Raw genomic sequence first — 22873 nt, forward strand, 5'->3', positions numbered from 1 at the left:
CACAGATAGAGAGTGGGAGAAACTTGATAGTTGTTATAGCTAGACAAGTGCTTTTTTTTGTGAAGGTTTGGCAAGGGAGGAGGTATCATAGATTGAAGCTCAGACGTTTCAGTCAATATAAACTCCAACTTTCTTCAGATCACGAGTGAGTAGAAGTCTGAATTACTTAGGGCTTCTAAGTCATGGCTGATGGAACGGGAGCATGCTACTCCCGTGGATTAAATAAATGGTTCCGTCCAAAATTCTGTTTAAATTCACGAGTTTGACATGAGATCCGCAGATTTTAACAACGTACACCTGAAGTTAAGTAATGTTGAGCCTGGCCAGTACCAGATGGATGATCATTTGAGAAGACTAGGTGCTGTATGTACCTTCTGGGAAGGTTGGGGATGGGGTCAGCACCCTCATCCCAAAAAAAGAACTCCTTGCTACAAAAGTATCTACAAAGTTGTAGATGGCCTATGCCCCTCCAGGGTCTCAAGGCTATGGATGGATGGATGGATGGATGGATGAATGAAGGGACACCTGAAGAAGATCGGAGGTAACATCAACCGAAACGTTGTGAAAATCACATTCAAGATGAAAACAATGAAAATTGTTTGCTTATTAGTTCAAAGAATCCGAATAACATGTGTAACATACCTTTATTAAATATCGTATCTCTCTACCTTTTTCTATCTGTCCTTCTATCTTTCTTTTTCCCCCCCCCTCCATATTTAAAACCCTCTCTTTCTCCTTTGTCTATACAGAGTGAAAAAAATAAAAACTGAGAGCGCTACTGAAACCACACAAATAAAATTAAGGAGACCGTCAGAGCACCGCTGTAGCCACTCTTTCCTAGTTAATTGTCACCTATTTTTCATTTTGAAGAGAAATGATATTGATAATGATAACAGTCCAGAGAACCTAAACCTAATTTATAAACTCACTGTGTGTGTGTGTGTATCTTTATGTCTCTATTTTTTTTTCAAAATGCCTGAGACAAGATTGCAGAGCAGCACAAGTTGGGTCATATGATTGCATTTTTATGGACTGTTGTTTTATGTAAGTCGGTAAAAATAGCTGCTAAGAGGTTAAAAATGAAAAAAAGATTTTTAACTTGGCCGATGTAGGCTAACTTAAAGTGGAGATCCATCTGGTTTGCAATATGCACCTGTACCAGTTTTAGTAAATACTAGCAAGCCGCGCATCGTTGCCCGGTCTTAAAATATACATAAATATTATATTTTAATTAATGTAGATTTCTTACTTATTAAAAACAAAGTAGGTATTAAACGTAACCTTAAATTCCTTTAAAAAATAAAAAATAAAAATAACGAAAAAAACAGACTTGTACATGCGAGTATTATATTTTTCTAAACAATTCACTTCTTGTAAGTAAAAAAAAAAAAAAAATACTCGAGGTGAGATTGAAACCAAAACCTAAAGACAGTGAGTCAAGTACGATAGCCATTGGGCCAACTTGCCACAATTTTTACATAATGTCTTCACACCTTCTTAACATAAGGGAGCTGTCATGTAAACCATTCATGCATGCACATTTGGCGCTTATAGAAAATGCGTATTCCTAGTTTCAGACCTGTATCGAGGTGGTGATTGAGGTTGAAGGCGGCTACATCGAATAGATGTCAGCTCTAGTAGATAATCAAGTTACCAGAATTGATTTTTTTTTTTCTATAAAAGTTTTTAAAATAATGCTGTAGTTTTGTTTTCTTTAGGGCGACACTTTTATCGTTCCACCATGTAATATTTGTCCTGATATAATTTTGTTCGTGGTCAGTGAAGTAGAAATCCTTCGACTGAGGATTTTTGTTTTTATTTTTGTTCCAATTCAGGTTGTCCCATTTTGGAAATCTGAACTTTCCCCACACAACAAACCGATCTTATGTCTAACTTTGCTTTTGCTCTTGTGGGGAGGCAAGTGAATAAGAACACTGCTACCCAATCATGGCAGACGGAATGAGAAAAACTAACCCCTGTGGATGAAATAAAGAGTTCAATTCGAAACTCCATATAGGTCGCCATGTTCAACAGACAGACTCTCAAGTTCGAAACGATGCACCCGGAGGAGGTTACATTGACTGAAACGTTGTGAAAATAACAACCAAGATTAGAAGATAACTTCCATGGACGTTTCGGTTAGAAACAATGGTCATGCCTGAGAGTGAACCAAGGGATTGAATCTTTTGCTGATCAGGATCTGACTGCGTTCTTTAAGCACCAGCTGAAGGTCAAGATCAGATGTGGTAGAAAAAGATTACATTCCTCGGAGTTTGAAAGACGGCGGATAAGAGTGGCAACCTTGTGTGTCAGAAGAGGAGTCTAGTACAAGTATGTGTTCCCTTCCTAAGCATGGTGTGTACAGTTCCAGGTCCTGTGTCAGACCCCAGTTCTTTGAGTAAGTTTTTAAGCTTCTTGGCTCTTAGCTGTGAATAAGTTTCCCCCTCCCTGGCAATAGAAAGTCCTCAAGATCCCCACTCTCCAATTTTATTTCTTTTCATCCATGGCTTTTATCCCGATGTGCACTCCTCTTGGAAGGAATCTACCCACTCCCCAACTTCCTCCTCTTTCTTTTCACCCACACTTGGATCCCACTCCCATTTAGAGATTATCACAAAGGAGACCAAGACAAAGAATAACTCCAACTCACCTTTTTTGTAACAACAACATTTACTTCCTCATTCTCCCGCCACGCATGACTTCTCCTTACAGCTGCGACATCTCTAACGTGATCGTCTTCTCTAAAGTGCTCTCCCTCTTTTTTTTTAGTCTTTTTCCTTACAGTGAAGTCATTTCACATTTCGTGTGCATCTATGTATCAGAAATTTACTGTTAACTTGTTTATTTTTTAACCTTGAAATGGTATTTTTAATCCTTAGATCAAGTGGCTCCATGCTTTGTCTGGAGTGATTTTCACAAAAAAGTTTTTTTTAAAAAGTGTTACCCAGATGTTTATATTGAAATTTCAGAATATAAAAATGAATCCGTTAATTTTGTTTTTTAATAAAATGAATTTAATATTCCAGTTATTTTTTACTTATTTATTTTTGTTGTTGAATAACTATTTTTATTTTTTTTTTTTTCTATCAGGTATATTTGCCTACCTCAACCACTTGACGCCGGCAACGCGAAAAGAAATCTTGGATATTCTCATCACCGGATTAAAACGTTTAGAATACAGGGGATATGATTCAGCAGGTAAGAAAAAATTCCATTATCGGCCGCAACAATCGTAAATTTTGTCATCACCGTAAATTCCATTTTCATTTTCTATGTTGTCGCTTTAATGGTAAATATTTCTTTTGAATTGAAAGCCATTTTTTTGTTTCAGAAGAAAAGAAAAAAAAAATCTTGTTCCAAACAAAATGTCGATCATCATTCAGAAAAACTTTGAATTTTAAAAGCGAAGACGAAGACAAAGAATAGGCTTTTCCATTGGGTAGTCGATCTGTACAAGTGCTGAAAGGTCCAATATTTTTATGGAGCAATTCTGGTTTCTGATTGGTTTACTAGCAGAACCTAGATCTATTTGATTTTTTGTTTTTTTGTTTTTTTACACAGTGATCACCACTTATCAAGGCCCGGAAGCCACTCAGGGATAAGGGTTATTGCAAGTACATTACGTTAGTGTGGAGATTTGATGAAGTGTTTACTTAAGGGGGCGGTTCATTAGGAATTTGTTAACATTGGACTTGAAGACATCCAAGTTGTAGTCCGGAGGGAAGCAGGCAGATGGAACAGAGTTCCACAGGCGTGCAGTTCTAAGAAAGAAGCTTTGTTCATGGAATCCGCGTTTTGATTTAGGCACAGATATAGAGTGGGGGAAATTTTTCACAGTGGATTCAGCTAGACGGGTGTTTTTCGTGAAAGATTGGCGAGGGGGGACCAGGGATTGGAGTTCAGACGAGCACCTGCCATGGAAATAACGATAAAACATTGATTGGTTAGTTCCCATCACTAATGTTTATAAATAGAACCTTCCAACTTTTCTTCATCATACCCTCTCAGTATATCAAAGATATTGCAACATATTCTGTATTAAAACTGAAGTTGAAACATTTAAATACAGGGTTGTGAACTTGAAACGTATAAGGTTCCATACAGATTTCTAAGATTCCAAAATTTCTGACTCCGATCTTTTATTTTAAATTCTTTCCAAATTCAGATTTGATGTTTTTGGAAATTGGAACCTCAGACTCTGACTCCCCATTATTTATTATGAGTTTGACTCCTTCCGTAACCTTCAAGTCTTCAATTCAACTATTGACAAGGCCATCTAACAAACCCGTCTAGCAGCAAAATCCTACCTCTTCATTGAGGTCCCTAAATGCTGTAAAAATCTTGTTTCAAACAAAATTGAATTTTACAAGCCAAGAAGAATAGGCTTTTCATTGGGTAGTCGATCTGTACAAGTGTCGGATTGTAAAAATCTGCAGATGGAAAGCAAATTCCTTTTTGTGTTTGACACAAAAAAATCATGTGTGAGAGTGCTGAAAAATTCAATATTTTTATGGAGCAATTCTAGTTTCTGATTGCTTGATAGCAGAACATGACTTCATTTGATTGGTCAGTCCATATTACCTATAAGTAGAACCTTCCAACTTTCTGAAATCAAATCCTCATCAGTAATGATTGGGGATGAGTCTTCTTGTTGCTTAGGTGGCTTGGAGACTGGGTAGAGTACTCTTCAAGGATCCGTTCTTAACACTCAGCCCGACAGGTGCGGGGCCGGGAACCAGCCTAGTACCTGTCAGACTGAGGTACACCGTCTGGGTATCACTCAGGAGGTCCACCTTCACAGACCTTGCCACTCGGCTTTTGGGTGGGGCAAGTTTATTGCTTGCTGCCTGAGGCGCTCCAACCGGGAAATGCCGACGGGGATGCCCAGGCAATTTTTATAATAGCAAGAGTGCCCCTTCTTTAGGGGAGCTTGCCTCATTTCCACCTTCTGACCTTGTGTCACATTTTGCTGCGGTGGAAGCAAACAGGTATCTACCCTCATGATATTCTTTGGAATAGTGAGGATGAGTCTCTTTGCTGCTTAGGTTGCTTGGAGACGAGTAGAAAATACCAGTCAGGAATCTGTTCTTGACAATCAGCTCGACAGGTGCGGGGGCTAGAAACTGGTCCGGTACCTGTCGGACTGAGGTACACCACCTGGGTATCATCCAGGAGGTCCACCCTTCCAGGCCTTGCCACCGAACTTGCAGGTGGAGTATGTTCATTGCTTACTGCCTGAGGCGCCCTGACCGGGGAATGCCGACGGGGATGCTTAGGCAATATTTGGATTTTTAAGAGTGCCCCTCCTTCAGAGGAGCTTGCTTGCTGCCCCATTTTCCTGACCTTGTGTCACATTATGCGGAGGTGAGAAGCACGTAAATCTCTACTCTCATCCTATTAAAAATATTGCAACAATATCCGACATGAATATTCTTTGAACACATATCATTTGAATTCTTCGGACTACTGTTCTCATCTTGGCATTTTCGCAACGTTTTGGTCGACGTAATCTCTCAAACCTGTACAAGAATTTAAAAAAAAAAAAAACCTGGGGGTAACATGTTGCTATTCAATCAAGTACAAGTCCTAAGTCGCACTTGTATTTGAGTGTAATTTTCGGAATTGTTTTACTAATTTTGAGATGACGAGTGTCCACTTATGCAAATTATCATTGCGATCAAAAGAAAAAGATCAGGTTGGCCGTGTTATTCCAGGGGTTTCCAAACCTCTGGGCCAGATCCAGCACACCAAATTTTTTAATCTGGCCTAGGTCAGAGGAGAGAGAGTTAGAGAGATCTTGGTCATTTACACCCTCTGAAGTGTTGCCATAGATGGTAGTTTCGTCAGCATAAATGTCTATATTATGGAAAAAGTAAAAATATTCAGAAAAAAATTTTTTAAATGTAAATGTGTGAAAATAGTTTAGTCTTTTTTTTAAATTTTTTTTTGTTCAGAAAATAATTTAAAGAATGAAGTTTCGAAGAATCAGTTCCACTAGAAAGCAAAGCTGATGCCCAAACCGGTATAAAACACATCCAGTTCACTTTTTTTTTATTTTGACTTGTGTAGCTCTAAAAAGTCAGCAATATGCCCACTCCCATCTTCCCCCATTTAAAAGCTTTGGAGACTCCTGGAGTAGATGCTATGTACTTTCCTCTTGATCGAACACTCTACAGAAGCTGACCATGTTCATTAAATCATCAATAGGAATATTTTCCTTTCCTTTATCGTATAATTGTCATATTGTAAACATTATATTATTCATACACATTTATGCTGACGAAACTACCATCTATAGCAACACTTCAGAGGGCGTAAATGACCAAGATCTCTCTAATTCTCTCTCCTCTGACCTTGAACATGTGGTGCAATGGAGGAAGGTGTGGCTGATTAATTTTAATGCATCTAAAACCAAGCTTCTATCTTTCCATCATCAACGCTCTGATCCCCATCTGGCATCAATTGAAACGAATGGCTCTCGCCTTGGGGAGGGTCTATGTTTTTACAAGTTTCTGGGTCTGACCTTTACTCCTGGTCTGAGATGGAACACATACATCAAATCTGTGGCCAAGGTTGCTGGAAAAATGGGGGGGGGGGTCATTCTACCGCTCTAGTAGATATCTCACTGTCGATGCAATTCTCTACCTGTATAAGAGCCAAATACGCCCGAGAATGGAGTACTGTTGCCACATCTGGACAGGAGCTGCTAGAAACATCCTATCTTGTCTTGACAGAGTTAAAAATAGCCTTCCTAACCTAGTAGACGATGCTCTTTTCTCTTCCCTGCAACCTTCCTATTATTATTTTCATGACAAGTGCTCATCTGAGCTCCAGTCTATGCCCCACCTTGTCAAATATTCATGAAAAACACTCGTTTAGCTGAAACCACTATCAATATTTTCCCCCACTCTTTATCTGTGCCTAAACCTAAATATAGATTCCATGGAGAAAGCTTCTTTCTTAAAACTGCACACCTGTGGAACTCTGTTCAGTTTGTCTGCTTTGCAGCTGACTATAATATGGTCATCTTCAAGTCCAATGTAAACAAGTTCTTGATGAGCTGTCCTCTTAAATAATCCAAGTTACTAAATTTCCGCTACTAACGATTACTACGATAGTGTCCCATTGACTACCATCCATTCATTAACCTTTATCCTTGAGTGGCTTTCAGACCTTGATAAATGGTGACCGCCCGCCCCCCCCCCTTTGTATGTTTTGTATCATTCTCACATGTCAGCTGATGCAGCCTCTGATCTTCTTCAAGCGCACATCTTGTCGAACTCTGGAAATTTATTCTCATTCTGTCAGCCATGACCAGGTGGAAGGCTTAAAGAATTCGTAATTGTATTCTTAGTATCGCTCCTAACGAGGATCGCACCTTCAACCTCCAGAAGACTGTCACTTGTAACTGATTAATACTGAGTCCTTTTATTTGTTGCATCCTGGTTCTTGTGAAATTCCATAGGGATTCTGAGGGCTTGCAAGATACACCTGAAGAAGGTTGGAGGTTGCATCGGCCGAAACGTGAGAGTAACATGCACTATGAGAGCAGTAGTGCGAATACTCCAAATAATACAAAGTATCAAATTCTGTAATATGACAATTTCTTGAAATTTAAACCAAATTGAATTAAGCAGTTAAGTTTAGCCTTTAGCGTTTGTGTGTGTGTGTTTTTTGTGTATTTGTTTGTGTTTGTATGTGTTTGTTTGTGTCTGTATTTGTTTGTGTTTTTATGTTTGTGTGTGTGTGTGTGTGTGTGTGTGTGTTTGCATTTGTATGTGTTTGTGCATGTGTTTGTGTTTGTATGTGTTTGTGTTTGTGTTTTTGTTCGTTTGTGTTTGTGTGTGCTTGTGTTTGTATGTGTTTGTTTTTGTTTGTATATGTTTGTGTTTGTGTTTGCATGTATTTGTGTTTGTATGTGTTTGTGTGTGTTTGTTTTTATACGCATATTTTTGTGTGTGTTTGTTTTCGTGTATGTTTTTGTGTGTATGTTTGTATGTTTGTGTGTGATTTTGTGCTTGAATTTATTTTTGTGTTTGTATACGTGCATGTGTGTGTGTGTTTGTGTGAGAGATTCTTATTTATTCCATGAAAACAATTGTCTTTATTTAAAACTTGGGAACGTGTTTCGATTTATTCTCCCCCCACCCATACCCATGTTTACTAGTGGACTCTCTCTCTCTCTCTCTCTCTCTCTCTCTCTATCTCTCTCTCTCTCTGCTTGCCCCTCCATCAACACGTTTTTGTTTAACAGTCTCACGTGTCAATCCCCACCCTGGTCCCTTCTTTCGCGATTTCTTATTCTTTATCTTTTTTGTTCCCATGGTTTCTTCTCAATGAAACCGTTTTTTTTTCTTTATTTTATTTTAAAAGTCTGTCGCGTTGTGTCGTTACTCAACTTGTAACGCCACACTTTCTCTGTGAAATCAAATGGCATTAATTAACGTTTGATTTCACACACGCGCGTGCGCACAAGGCCTCTCTGTAAAAGGATTTGTCAGAACAACCTGGCATGAGGATACTTTTCCATAGAAGTAAACCCTGACCAAATATTTAAAATCACATAGTATTTGCTGCCCAAATAAGATCTCCTCACTATGGCTAACCCACATCAGCTTTTACGAGGAATAATGCATCTTCTCCAAGTACCTCAAGTAATAGCACAAAGCTGGATACTCCACCAGACTAGATAAATTCTTGTCCTGCAATCCAGTAAAACCAAGAGACCAAAACGAAAGATATACTACAAAGTATGAAAATGGTTAATTAGGGAGAGGAAAATTATGGTTTCAATTTCTTTACTAACTCAATTTTTGAGAGATAAAAAAAACTTTAATGGAACATTCGAATATCTATGTATCTCATATAGAGTTCCAGTGTTAGTCCCAGGTAATGGGTCCCTTGATTTCTGAAGGAAAAGAAAACATTATGAACTTTTCCTATCGTCGATGATTTCGACGTATAAATTTCTTACAACTTTGTCTATTTAATCTTGTGTGTGAGTCGCAGATGACATTTCAGTCCAGCTAATGATCTACAAAGAAGTCCACAAATAGTGCAAAAGTGTGGATTGTTGGAATATATATTTCTTTCCCTCGTTTGACGCAGTTTGATAATATTTGATGCTGCATTTTTCATAATTCCATTGAAGCACGAAGGCCTCCATTCATTACAATCAATCGCAGAGTCTTCGAGGGTAGAGGAGTTTATTTCAGCAGTTAAGAGATTGCTTTTTCATTTGTCCTTGTATCTAAGTAATGCTCGGCCTACTGTCTGGTGACCACTCTCAAGTTGACTGTACATTAGCATTTTTGGAATTGTTTTCCTCTTGCATACGCAGCTGTGATTTCATGACTCAATACTATCAATATCGCACATGGTGAAAAGGTCATCATTCACAATCCTGTCGCTTAAACGCACTCCACAAATTTCTCAAAGGCAACCTTTGTGAAAAATATCCAACTGTTGAATTTGTCTTCTGTGCAGTGTCCAACACTTTGAGCCATACAAGTGTTGTGAGAACTACAGCTCTGTAGATCTGTATCTTCGTTTGAAGTTTAATACTCTGATCTTTCCAAAATCGATGGCAGAATTTCCTCGAAGGCTCTGGAGGCTTCTGCAATTCTATTTACTATCTCGGCATCAAACTTTCCACTAGTGTTTACTTCCGAGGTAGTTGAAGTTATATATATATATATATATATATATATATAGAGAGAGAGAGAGAGAGAAAATAAAAAAGGAACAAACCGTATTATGTGTTCACCAACGTTTCGTCTTTATTTCGAGACTTCCTCTGGATGAAACTTTTCCTATCGTCGATGATTTCGAAATAAAGACGAAACGTTGGTGAACACATAATACGGTTTGTTCCTTTTTTATTTTCTCTATTTTGTCGGAATACTATTTCCATTATTTTCATCATATATATATATATATATATATATATATATATATATGTGTGTGTGTTCTAGCAAGGAGACCCAATGTTGCCCGAGATTGAATGATGATCAACGAACGTTTAATAATTCCATATTTTTATTGTCATCAAAATCGGTGAAATTGCCAATTTTTCAATCAAATTATTTGATTGCCTGCTCTAGTTGGAGACCCATCGCGGTGCACCAGGAGGAAGTTTACCATGCTTCCATGCAATGACTTAATCCACAACACATTGTAATCTACATTGCACTGTAGAGAACCTACTGTTGATTTTATAAAATTATTTTTTATATCTAATGGTTTGAATTAAAGATTAAAATGCAAAAGTCAAGTATCATGCTCCAATTTTGTTCTAAACAGGAACATTCATTCCTGACGCACCTTTGTCAAATCAAAGAACCTACTGTTGATTTTATATGTTGGGCCTTTCAGCTTGTGTGTTAATAAAATTTCTCAAATGCCCTTGTGATGTTAGGCTGTGTAAGGTGTTAACTTTGGTCAAAATCGTCTGCTCCTTCTTTCAATGGATTATTCTGATTAATGATTTTTGATACTTATCGAAGACATTCTAATGCAAAATCTATCTAAGAACACTGCCAGGCACATAAAGTAACTTTGTGTGAAATTTCATAAAAATCGGCCAGCTGTTTTTGAGTCCATAGGGAACTCACTCAAACACACACACACACACACACACACACACACACACACACACACACACACACACCATGTTCTCAAAGTTCCTTTTATATAATAGTAACTATATGTAATTTCAACCCTGCTGTATACGTGTGATACCTGGCTATTCTATAGAAGAGACCTGAAAAAGTTAGGAGATTTTCACCAAGTAAAACTGCGCTTTATCTTACGCATTAATTGGCAAGATTTAATCACTGACACCTAGGTTATCCCCCACCCAGGGATGGAAAGCAAAGAAGTCACAATAGAGAGACACTATCTACGTTGGGCTGAACATCTTGCTGAAATGCCTGACAACTGTCTAGCCATACAAGCTTCTTACTCAGAACTTGCCATTGGAACAACCCCATAGACCAGACCAATGCTGCTTTAAAAACAGCTCAAATTCAGGTTTAGGACGAATAAAATTGATGCAAACAACTGGGAATTCAATGCAGCCAACAAAGAAAGCCGGAGAAGTGTTCGACTGAGCTTCAATTTATGGTCCCCCGTCGCCAAACTTTCACAAGAAACAATCGTCTAGCTGAAAGCACTATCAATAATTCCCCCCACTCTTTATCTGTGCCTAAACCTAAATGTAGATTCCATGAACAAAGCTTCTTTCTTAGAACTGCACGCCTGTGGAATTGTCTTCCGTTTTCCTGCTTTCCAGCTGACTACAATATGGTCGTCTTCAAGTCCAATGTAAACAAGTTCTTGATGAACCGTTCCACTTAAGCTAACAAGTTTACCGAATTTCCACTACTAACGATTACTATATTACCCAATTGACCACTGTACACTCTTAACCCTTATCCTCGAGTGGTCTCTTGGCCTTGATAAGTGGTTAGGCCTATGTAAAAAAAAAAAAAACAGAAAGAAGAAACAAAAAAAAGCAAAAAACATTTGAACTTTCCTACTATCTCTTCCATTCACAGATCGACTTTGTTTCGCATCATAAGCAAAATGTATACTCGAATCCGAGTTCCGCCAACGACGACGATATGCAAGATGCCTTCAATAAGATATTTTTTCATAAGGCCATTTTTATAGTGATAGTACACACATGAAGCTCTAGTTCCCTTCGAAGTAATCTCCTCCGGCTGTAATGCACTTGTAGTACCATTCCAACAACTTCTGGAAGATTCCATAGAAGTCCTCTTGTGTGAGCGTGTCAATTATCTTCATCACATCCTCTTTCATCTCCTCAGTTGTCTCATAATGACAGCCTCTAAGGTTTTCCTTGAGCTTAGGGAATAATCAAAAGACACAGGGAGTAAGGTCTGCACTATAGATGTTCATTTTGGTCAAATAATCTGTGACAAGGATGGAGCACTCTTGGGACAAACTTTGTGTAAATCTTCGGCATCTTCAGTTCCTCGGGAATAATTGGGTGTTCAGTTCCCACACTGACATCAAACTGTGCACTAATTGTCTCTATGGGCACATGACGGTCCTTAGTCATGAAATTCTTTATTTGGCCAATCAACTCTGGTATTCTGCCTTCTTTACTCCTTTCATAACTCCCATCATCCCTTACAGACTTCCTGCTTTCCTTGCATCTCTTATGTCATTCAAAAACTGATGCTCGATTCCCGCAAGATTGTCCAAAAGCAGTGCTGGAGCGTTCCATACGTTTCTGTGGCATTTTCTCCAAGTTTATTTTCATTTAAGAGTACACAAGTTTATTTTTTATACCTTTCATAAGTGGCTTCTATAATTTAGTGTCGATTATATCCGGAATATATTCATACCATTGAATGAAATAGTCTTTCCTATACATCGCATCCGGTTGTAATAATATTTTAGATGCTATTTCCATCAAAACCTTTTGTTTGTTTTTTTGTTTGTTTGTTTGTTTGATTAAGAAGTTTTCTAATATAATTGAAAGATACAGAAATTTTATTAATTATAATATCTTTAGTTTTTTTTTAAATTTCCTCCCCCTGCATGAAATGACTGATTCGCTATTATTTCTATTAACATATGTTCTAGTGTATACTAATATATATCTGATATCAAGTTGCAAAGTTCTTCTAGGGGACGGCTACTATACAGCAAGACATGATGGAGTATGCAAGTACCTCCACTGGACCATCTGTAAAAAATTAAACATCCAGTGTAGCAGCAAGTCCTGGGAACATCAACCTGAAAGAACAGTTGGAAATGACTTATATACCATACATTACGACCATGTAATCCCTACAGCCACCTACCTTGAAAATACTGCTGTGAAACCTGACATAGTTATATGGAATAAGTCAGAGAGAGTTGCAACCTTGATAGAAGTGAGTGTTCCTAATGATGGCGGTCTTAACAGAGCTGAAAGAGAGAAACAGACCAAATACCAAGGTCTCATGTATGATATGAAAAGAAACTGGAACCAGTTATCATAGGTGCCACAGGACTTATGAAGAAGAACCTATCTAACTAATATTCCTGGTGAACCAAGTGCAAAAGAGATTCAGACAATTGCACTTAAGGGAACAGCGAGGATACTAAAAAGAGCTCTCGGTTGGTTTCAATAAAAAAGCGGGGCAATGTTGGCAGCTGGTTTGGCTGCCCCATACCCAGCATTACAATCTTCAAAGGAAAAAAAAAATATATATATATATAATATATATGGCTACCCAGTGTTGCCCAGGCAGAGAGAGGTGGTGCACTAAGGGTATTGAGCAACTTCCTAAAAAAAATTAAAAAAACTTTTATTTCAATCAAAAATAGTACCAAGTACCTGTGTGAACGCCAAAAAAAAAAAATCAGTTGCAGTAATGCAAAAGAGGAAAAGGAGGCAAAAAAAAAAAAACTAACATGCTAGCTGCCACAGCCACGACGACTTATGATGTCACTATCGGTTGAAATATCATTTTTAAATGTACATTGTGATTACTAGACGAAATTTTGCCGCAAAAAACTATCCCTCCTTACAAGAAACGGCCCAGTTGCCCCAGACAAAATTAATCTTTTTGGACAATTTTTAGATATTTTTCATCTGAGAGATTGATCTTTCTAACGATACCAATTTTGTCATTGTGTCTGTCAAAAGTTTTTTGAAAGTTGAAATGACTGATTCGCTATTATTTCTATTAACATATGTTCTAGTGTATACTAATATATATCTGATATCAAGTTGCAAAGTTCTTCTAGGGGACGGCTACTATACAGCGAGACATGATGGAGTATGCAAGTACCTCCACTGGACCATCTGTAAAAAATTAAACATCCAGTGTAGCAGCAAGTCCTGGGAACATCAACCTGAAAGAACAGTTGGAAATGACTTATATACCATACATTACGACCATGTAATCCCTACAGCCACCTACCTTGAAAATACTGCTGTGAAACCTGACATAGTTATATGGAATAAGTCAGAGAGAGTTGCAACCTTGATAGAAGTGAGTGTTCCTAATGATGGCGGTCTTAACAGAGCTGAAAGAGAGAAACAGACCAAATACCAAGGTCTCATGTATAATATGAAAAGAAACTGGAACCAGTTATCATAGGTGCCACAGGACTTATGAAGAAGAACCTATCTAACTAATATTCCTGGTGAACCAAGTGCAAAAGAGATTCAGACAATTGCACTTAAGGGAACAGCGAGGATACTAAAAAGAGCTCTCGGTTGGTTTCAATAAAAAAGCGGGGCAATGTTGGCAGCTGGTTTGGCTGCCCCATACCCAGCATTACAATCTTCAAAGGAAAAAAAAAATATATATATATATATAATATATATGGCTACCCAGTGTTGCCCAGGCAGAGAGAGGTGGTGCACTAAGGGTATTGAGCAACTCCCTAAAAAAAAATTAAAAAACTTTTATTTCAATCAAAAATAGCACCAAGTACCTGTGTGAACGCCAAAAAAATAAAAAAATCAGTTGCAAAAGAGGAAAAGGAGGCAAAAAAAAAAACTAACATGCTAGCTGCCACAGCCACGATGACTTATGATGTCACTATCGGTTGAAATATCATTTTTAAATGTACATTGTAATTGAAAAAATGTTGCCGCAAAAAATTATCCCTCCTTACAAGAAACGGCCCAGTTGCCCCAGACAAAATTAATCTTTTTGGACAATTTTTAGATATTTTTCATCTGAGAGATTGATCTTTCTAACGATACCAATTTTGTCATTGTGTCTGTCAAAAGTTTTTGGCAGACATACAAACACACACACAAACTAACACACATTTTCCCTTTTATATACTAGACTAGCGGGGGTGCCCAGCATTGCCCGGGTGTTTGTCAGTGGCTCGAACCTGAAGCTTTGTGGCGAATAGCCTGACAACTTACCACGACACTACGCGTGCAGAGAAGTGAGGACGGGTGAAATTAAACGTTTAAAAAAGCAGGTGGTTAAACGTACGTCAACATGTGGTTTTCTAGTAGCAGTAGTAGTAGAGGAGATGAAATCACAGCACAAATTTTGTAACGTAAAAGTCGCTGAAATAAAAGATATTTACGACTTCCTTTCGTAAATCTAGAGAGTATATAAAAAGTTCTTAGAAAGAGTGACCCCCCCCCCGAAAAATGCCTTTGCCGGACTTACAAAAGAAAAATGCACACACACACACACACGCATACACACACAAACACACACACATTTTCGCTTTTATATTATAGCTGTGTGTGTGTGTGTGTGTGTGTGTGTGTGTACATGCTACGACAATGAATCAGATTTATGTAGCCTATAATGTTTGTAAAAATAAATAAAGTTAATAGAATAAAAAACAGATAATGTGTAGAAAATGTTCAAAACTTCATTTTGATGTTCAAAAATCTTTAAATATTTTTAGACAGTTATTTTTGAAGAAGTCCTTTCTTCTAACCCTCTTTCTTTGTGTGTCTTCGAAGCACATTTTTATGCAGTCCTTTGCATCATTGTTGCGTTCTGCAAAATCTTTAAAACTGCACTGGTTGTGCAGTGTTGCATCTATGCAGAAGAGATGTAGCGAGCCTGTCTTTGTTCTATCGCTATTTCCATGGCATGTGCTCGTCTGAGCTCCATTCTCTGGTCCCCCCCCTCGCCAATCTTTTTAAAAAAACACCCGACTAGCTGAAACCACCGTCAATAATTTTCCCCACTCCTTATCTGTGCCTAAATCAAAACATAGATTCCATGAACAAAGCTTCTTTCTTAGAACTGCACGCCTGTGGAACTCTGTTCCGCTTGCCTGTTTCCCTCCCGACTTCAACCCGGATGTCTTCAAGTCCAACACAAACAAATTCCTGATTAACTGCCCCCCCCTAAGTAATGACACCTTATCAATTCTCCAATACTATTGCTACACTATCCCTTTGATTACTGTACACACAATAACACTTATCCCCGAGTGGCCATTGGGCCTTGATAAATAGTGAACTCCATGTAAAAAAAAAAAATGGTCCTCTTCTCAACATTCATGGATGATTGGGTCAGTCTTGTAGCCCCGTTTGGTTACAGCAACTCTTGAGCGCTCCATTCCTGGTTTGAGGAAGCAAGCAAAAAAAAAAAAAAATTAGCTGTGTGACATGATTACTTTCCTTTAATGTTCAAATATATTCAGTGAAAGAAATAGTCTCCACTCTAAAGGTTCTTTTAGCCAGATAATTATTTTCAGAGAAAACAAAATGAATTTATCCCATTACCTCTCGGTGATCTCATATGAGATCACTTAAAAATTAACAGATATACTACAGTCATTGCTACTGTGATATCAATATTTCATTTATTTCTATTTAAAATGTAATTCTGACTATTTCATTGTGTTTTTGTTCTTTTTGTTTTTTAGGTATCCAAGTTTCATTAAAAAAAATTAAAGTCATGAAAATTATGGGTTAAATATCACAATGATCTCCCAAATCACATTCTAAGATCATTCGTTGACATTTATGCTTATGACGCTACCAACTCAAAGGCTGTAAATGACCTAGTTCTCTCATATTCTCTCTCCTCTGATCTTGAGCACGTGGTACAATGGGGAAAGAGGTGGCTAGTTACTTTTAATGCATCTAAAACCAAGCTTCTATCATCATCAACACTCTGACTTTCATCTGGCACCAATTGAAACGAATGGCTCTCTTCTTGGGAAGGCTCCGTGTTTTTACAAGCTCCTGGGTTTCTAAAATGGAACACGTATATCAAATCTGTTGCCAACGTCGCTTGAAAAATGGTGGGATCCTTTTATCGCTCCATTAGATATCTCACTCCTGATGCAATTCTCTACCTATATAAAAGCCAGATACATCCAAGGATGGTGTACTGTTGCCACATCTGGGCAGGAGTTGCTAGAAGCAGCTTATCCTGCCTTGACAGAGTTCCAAATAGACTTTGTAGCCTAGTGGGGGATGTTCTTTTCTCTTCCCTGCAACCCACAGAAGAGACGTTGTGAGCCTCTCTCTGCTCTATCGTTATTTTCATGGCAAGTGCTCATCTGAGCTCCAATTTATGGTCCCCCCTCGCTAAACTGTCATGAAAAACACTAGGGTTTGTATTACTGTACACATAGATTCGAAAAAGTTGTCAAAAAGCAAATATATAACAAATAAATGTTATCAAAGGCAAGATAAATTACTTTTCTACCTAACTGGATATATTTTTTCTGTTTTTATTCAATGTTACATATCTATTCAGCTCGAAAAACATACAGTGTTTACCGATGTATTGGAAAATTCAAGATGGCGTCTTACACCCTCTTTAACACCGTAAGTTTGGGAAAAGGTGTTATAAATAAAAAACTATACAAAACACTATTAAAAACCCGCCGAATATATGTCAACCTATGTCACGGTAACATATATTGAGCGAGTTTTAACAGTATTTTAACCGGTTTTTTATTTATTACACCTTTTTCCAAACTTACGGTGTTAAAGAGAGAATCGGCCGCCATCTTGAATTTTCCAATACATCGGTAAACACTGTACGTTTTTCGAGCTGAATAAACATGTTACATTGAATAAAAACACAAAAAATATATCCAGTTTGGTAGAAAAGTAACTTATCTTGCCTTTGATAACATTTATTTGTTATATATTTGTTTTTTGACAACGTTTTAGAATCTATGTGTACAGTAATACAAACCCAAACACTATAATGTAATATTATGTGTGTTTTACGACCAGACAACACTAGAAAATGCTGGGCAATGCCAGGCGGCTTGCTAGTTTGTTATTGATTTGACTTTTTGGCCCTTTTTATTCGTTTGTTAGCTCCTTTGTTAAATATCTGAATAATGTAATACCAGGTTAGAAAAAAAAAAAAAAAATTAAAAAAAAAAAAAAATTAAAAAAAAAAAAAATTAAAAAAAAAAAAAATTAAAAAAAAAAAAAATTAAAAAAAAAAAAAAATTAAAAAAAAAAAAAAAATTAAAAAAAAAAAAAAAAAAAAGATAAAACTTTCTCAACACCAGGTGCGAATTTAAAATTTAAGCAACGTCGGGCGTGAATTTAATTAAAAACATTGTAAATGTCAAATTTTAGCGACATCAGATGTGAATTTAAACTTTACCGATACTGGACACAAATGTAGCATTTAAATGGTATTAGATGCAAATCAAATAAATCCTTTTGGCGACATTAAATTTGACTTTAGAATTTATTAGACTTAAATTTGAAATTTATTCGACATAATTTTAAAAAATTTAGCGACACCTGGCGAAAATTAGATATTTTAGTCACGTAATCACGTATCGATAATAATCGATATCTGGCAAGAATTTAAAACTAGTGCAACATTAGACATAAGCTAACATGCCTTTTGGCGTTGCCCGGCCGTAAAATTTGCTTAACTATGATATTTTTATTAGTGCAAATTTCATATTTATTATTATAATATATTAATATTATTATTTATTTTTTATATAATCTATTTTAATTTATGCGGATTTCGTATTTATTATTATAATATATTAATGTTATTATTTATTTTTTATATAATTTATTTTAATTTATGCGGATTTCGTATTTATTATTATAATATATTAATATTATTATTTATTATTGATATAATTTATTTTAATTTCTGCAGATTTCGTATTTATTATTATAATATATTAATGTTAACATATTATTATTTATATAATTATTTATATAATTTATTTTAATTTATGCAAATTTCGTATTTTCCAAATCACATCCTTACATCATTTGTAGACATCTATGCTGACGACACTACCATTTATGGTAGCACATCTAAGACACTAAACGACCAAGTTCTCTCCAATTCTCTCTCCTCTGATCTTGAGCACGTAGTACAATGGGGTAAAGAATGGCTGGTTACTTTTAATGCATCTAAAACCAAGCTTCTCTCTTTACATCATCAACATTCTGATCCACATCTGACATCAATTGAAATGAATGGCTCTCGTCTTCAGGAGGCCTCAAGTTTTGACAAACTTCTTGGCTTGACCATTACTCCTGATCTTAAATGGAACACGTACATCAAATCTGTTGCCAAGGCCGCTGGAAAAATAGTGGGATCTTTCTATCGATCCGGTAGATATCTCACTGCTGATGCTATTCTCTATCTATATAAGAGCCAGGTACGTCCAAGGATGGAATACTGTTGCCACATCTGGACAGGAGCTGCTAGAAAGGACTTGTCCTGCCTTGATAGAGTTCAAAATAGACTTCGTAGCCTCGTAGGAGATGTCCTTTTCTCTTCCTTACAACCTTTATCTCACAGAAGAGATGTTGCGAGTTTGTCTCTGATGTATCGTTATTTTCATGGAAAGTGTTCGAATGAGCTTCAATCTATGGTCCCCCCTCGCCAAACTTTCACAAGAAACACTCGTCTAGTTGTAAACACTATCAATAATTCCCCCCACTCTTTATCTGTGCCTAAACCTAAACGTAGATTCCATGAACAAAGCTTATTTCTTAGAACTGCACGCCTGTGGAATTGTCTTCCGTTTTCCTGCTTTCCGGCTGACTACAATATGGTTGTCTTCAAGTCTAACGTAAATAAGTTCTTGATGAGCCGTTCCATATAAGTTATCAACTTTACCAAATTTTCATTACTAATGATTACTATAATGTCCAATTTCTACTGTACACTCTTTAACCCTTATCCTTGAGTGGCCTCTTGGCCTTGATAATGTGGTGATGCCTATGTAAAAAAAAAAATATATTATTATTATTATTATTATTATTATTATTTATGCAAATTTCTTATTATTATATATTAATATTATTATTTATATATTACTATTATTATTATTTTAATTTATGCAGATTTCGTATTTATTATTATAATATATTAATATTATTGTTTATTATTTATATATTATTATAATATATTAATATTATTGTTTATTATTTATATATTATTATAATATATTAATATTATTGTTTATTATTTATATATTATTATAGAAGTAGTGATTTGGAAACTTAAACAAAAAATATGACATGGTGTCATCAGCTGGAATCGAAATCAAAACATTTATCATATAAGTTCTGTATTTAAACATTTATGTATTAGTTACGATATTGAAGCCGACATGCAAAAAATCGTGCGAGCATCTTATCTAGATTTATATATGTGATATATATACTCTCGCTCTCCCTATAGTCCATACTTTGCTCCCTGTGACTTTTGGTTAATCCCTAAGCTCAAGGAAAACCTTAGAGGCTATCGTTATGAGACAACTGAGGAAATGAAAGAAACTATAATAGTACACCAAGTGCATTGCAGCGGGAGGAGATTACTTTGAAGGGGACTAGTGTTTCATGTGTATGTTATCAATAAAAATGCTCATACAAAATCTTCTGGAAACTTATTCTGAGGGATGCAGATATTGATACTGACACCTGGGAGAGAAGCTGCAGTTGATTGTGGCGCTTGGCGGAACTTGGTAAAAAATGGCTGTGGTTCTTTTCAGGTTAAGAAGATGGAGTGGGCACTTCGGAGGGGAGATCTGGAATTTTCGCCATTTGCATAGTTATATGCAAATTGGATCTGTGAAACGTGTGGTCACATTCTCCTTTCAAAGACAGGGTATGTGAGCCACCTGAAGTCTCACAATAACAGACTGTCGTTCCACAGCGACCTCATAGTACAGTGTGTGTGTAATATGCAGTAAAGTATGCAGCTCTACATCTGGATTGAAAAGGCGGATGGTTGGGCAGCTAGACAGTATTCCTCATCTGGATCCAATCAACTCCGTTGAACTTGGTGTATCATGTATGTTATCGTCCCTGTAAATCAACTGAAGGCCTGCAAAGTCACCTGCAGACACATGGGAGGATACTTAATACAATACATGAATCTTGAGACAGCAATCATCTGTGAAAGTGCTGCAATCATCATGCATACATATATATATAATTGTCTTTACATAAGCAGTAGTTTGTTGCTACACAGTCATGAGCATGTTTCGGTCTACTAGTAAGTAAATACTAGTAGACGGAAACATGCTCATGACTGTGTAGCAACAAACTACTGCTTATGTAAAGACAAACGTAACCTGCTCTACTTCTGTATTGAGCACTCTCGTATGAACCTCGTTATATTTCACTGGTTACCCTACCCTTGGAAAATAGCAACCTCAAATTATATATATATAACTACTTCATTTACTCACATAAAATTAATATACGACAGTATAAATTTATGCGTAAACTTAAAGTATTTACTTCAAAAGTGTTCAATACGTAGGTAGAGCTAGTTAGTAAGTTATAAAATATACATGGCGATTAAGCTACACTGAATATTAAGCGCATAAGCCTGAAGAGTCCTAGAGTGGATGAAACGCGGAATATTCAGTGTAGCTTAATCGCCATATATATTTTATAACTTACTCATATATATATATATATATATATATATATATATATATATATATATATGGCGTAATGGAAAAATAAAAAGGTATTTGCAGCTTCTCTTCCAATTTTCGGATTTTAATCATGTCAAATCACATTTCATTTCCTTTTGACGGATTGATTGTTGCTATTTCTTCTGATGAGTTAAGGGCATAATAGGTTCACTGATTGATATAATAATTAAGTGATTGATTTTGCGCTACGAAACAGATACTGTCAAGAATTGTATAAGTCAACTGAATTAAAGGAATAAATTATAAGATGGTCAACATCATGAATTTTGGAATATAACTTTTCGTCATTCATTCTCTATATTGTTCTGTAATCACATTGAGCTTCTTAAATAACGATTGATATATAATAAGAAAATATATTTCTACAGAAATATATATATATATATATATATATATACATATATGATAAGAAAATATATTTTTACAGAAATATATATATATATATATATATATACATATATATATATATACATATATAAATATATATATATATATATATATATATATATATATATATATATAATGCATAACATCATCCCTTGACGCTGAAAACTTCTTTATAGAACGTCCCTATAATGACACAATCAAAATAATCATTAATCAAGTATAAAACCACAATACAATACCCCCTCCAGCTATGAAACCCCAAACTCTTGAAAAGTTGCTATTGAAATGCACCACATAATTTCCCTTCACTGACCCTAATGGAAAAATATACAAATAGATGGCATCTCAATGGGATCACCTCTAAGCCCACCATTTACAGAAGACTACATGACTCACCTTGAAAATAAAATCTTCTCAGATCAAAAAAATAAACATCTATGCCCGAAAAAAAAAAGACGGTCCGTCAAAAATACTTACCTCCCCCCCCCCAGTTTTGGCTGCATTGAAGACGTGCCGACACTTTGTAAACACTGTTTTTTTTTTAAATAAAAAAAATAATATTTCTATTATTTTTTAAACAACTTTAATAGTTTTTTTTTGGAAGTATATTCCATAAAGAAAATAAACAACCCACTCTTAAAAGAGAAATTACATGTTTTTTTAATATTTTATTCGCAGTTTCGTGTTGGGGCTGTCAAAAATCCCCCCCCCCAAAAAAAAAAAATTCTGATACACCTGTCGACACGATATATGTAAAATGTAGCGGTGCGCCGGTGCGCCGGTGCGCTCACATCGTAGTTTATGTTTTGCTATGCCGGCCATTATTTTCATCGGTGAACAATCTCATATACACCGCCTAGCGGCAAATAACCGTCTTCTCAAGTCAAACTGAGGCGAAGTAAACTTAATTTCAACTTTTTCTCCATGAAAATAGATAGCAGAGCCTTTGATTCTGAGCTAAATCGAACATAAACACAATCAATTTACACATGGAATTCTTTTGGTTTTATTTGATTCGGCGAAGAATTAATTCTGTTTATTTGTTTTCTCTCTC

General features: G+C 36.2%; 1 protein-coding gene across 5 annotated transcripts in view; it reads left to right on the forward strand.

The window, feature by feature from the left end:
* LOC145266630 (glutamine--fructose-6-phosphate aminotransferase [isomerizing] 2-like) overlaps window positions 1-22873 on the forward strand; it is a 180626-nt gene that overhangs the window by 15605 nt on the left and 142148 nt on the right. For all 5 annotated transcript variants that reach the window (XR_013864769.1, XM_080122550.1, XM_080122547.1 and 2 more), the window contains exon 2: window positions 3091-3198. Coding sequence is in view for 4 of the 5 variants with exons in the window: in XM_080122550.1 (XP_079978676.1) it covers window positions 3091-3198 (108 nt within the window). In the remaining variant the exon portion in view is untranslated. The remainder of the gene's footprint in view (window positions 1-3090; window positions 3199-22873) is intronic.

Source organism: Euprymna scolopes, chromosome 41, assembly GCF_053919585.1.
Source record: "Euprymna scolopes isolate OS-2025 chromosome 41, ASM5391958v1, whole genome shotgun sequence".
In the NCBI taxonomy this organism is placed as follows: Eukaryota; Metazoa; Mollusca; class Cephalopoda; order Sepiida; family Sepiolidae; genus Euprymna; species Euprymna scolopes.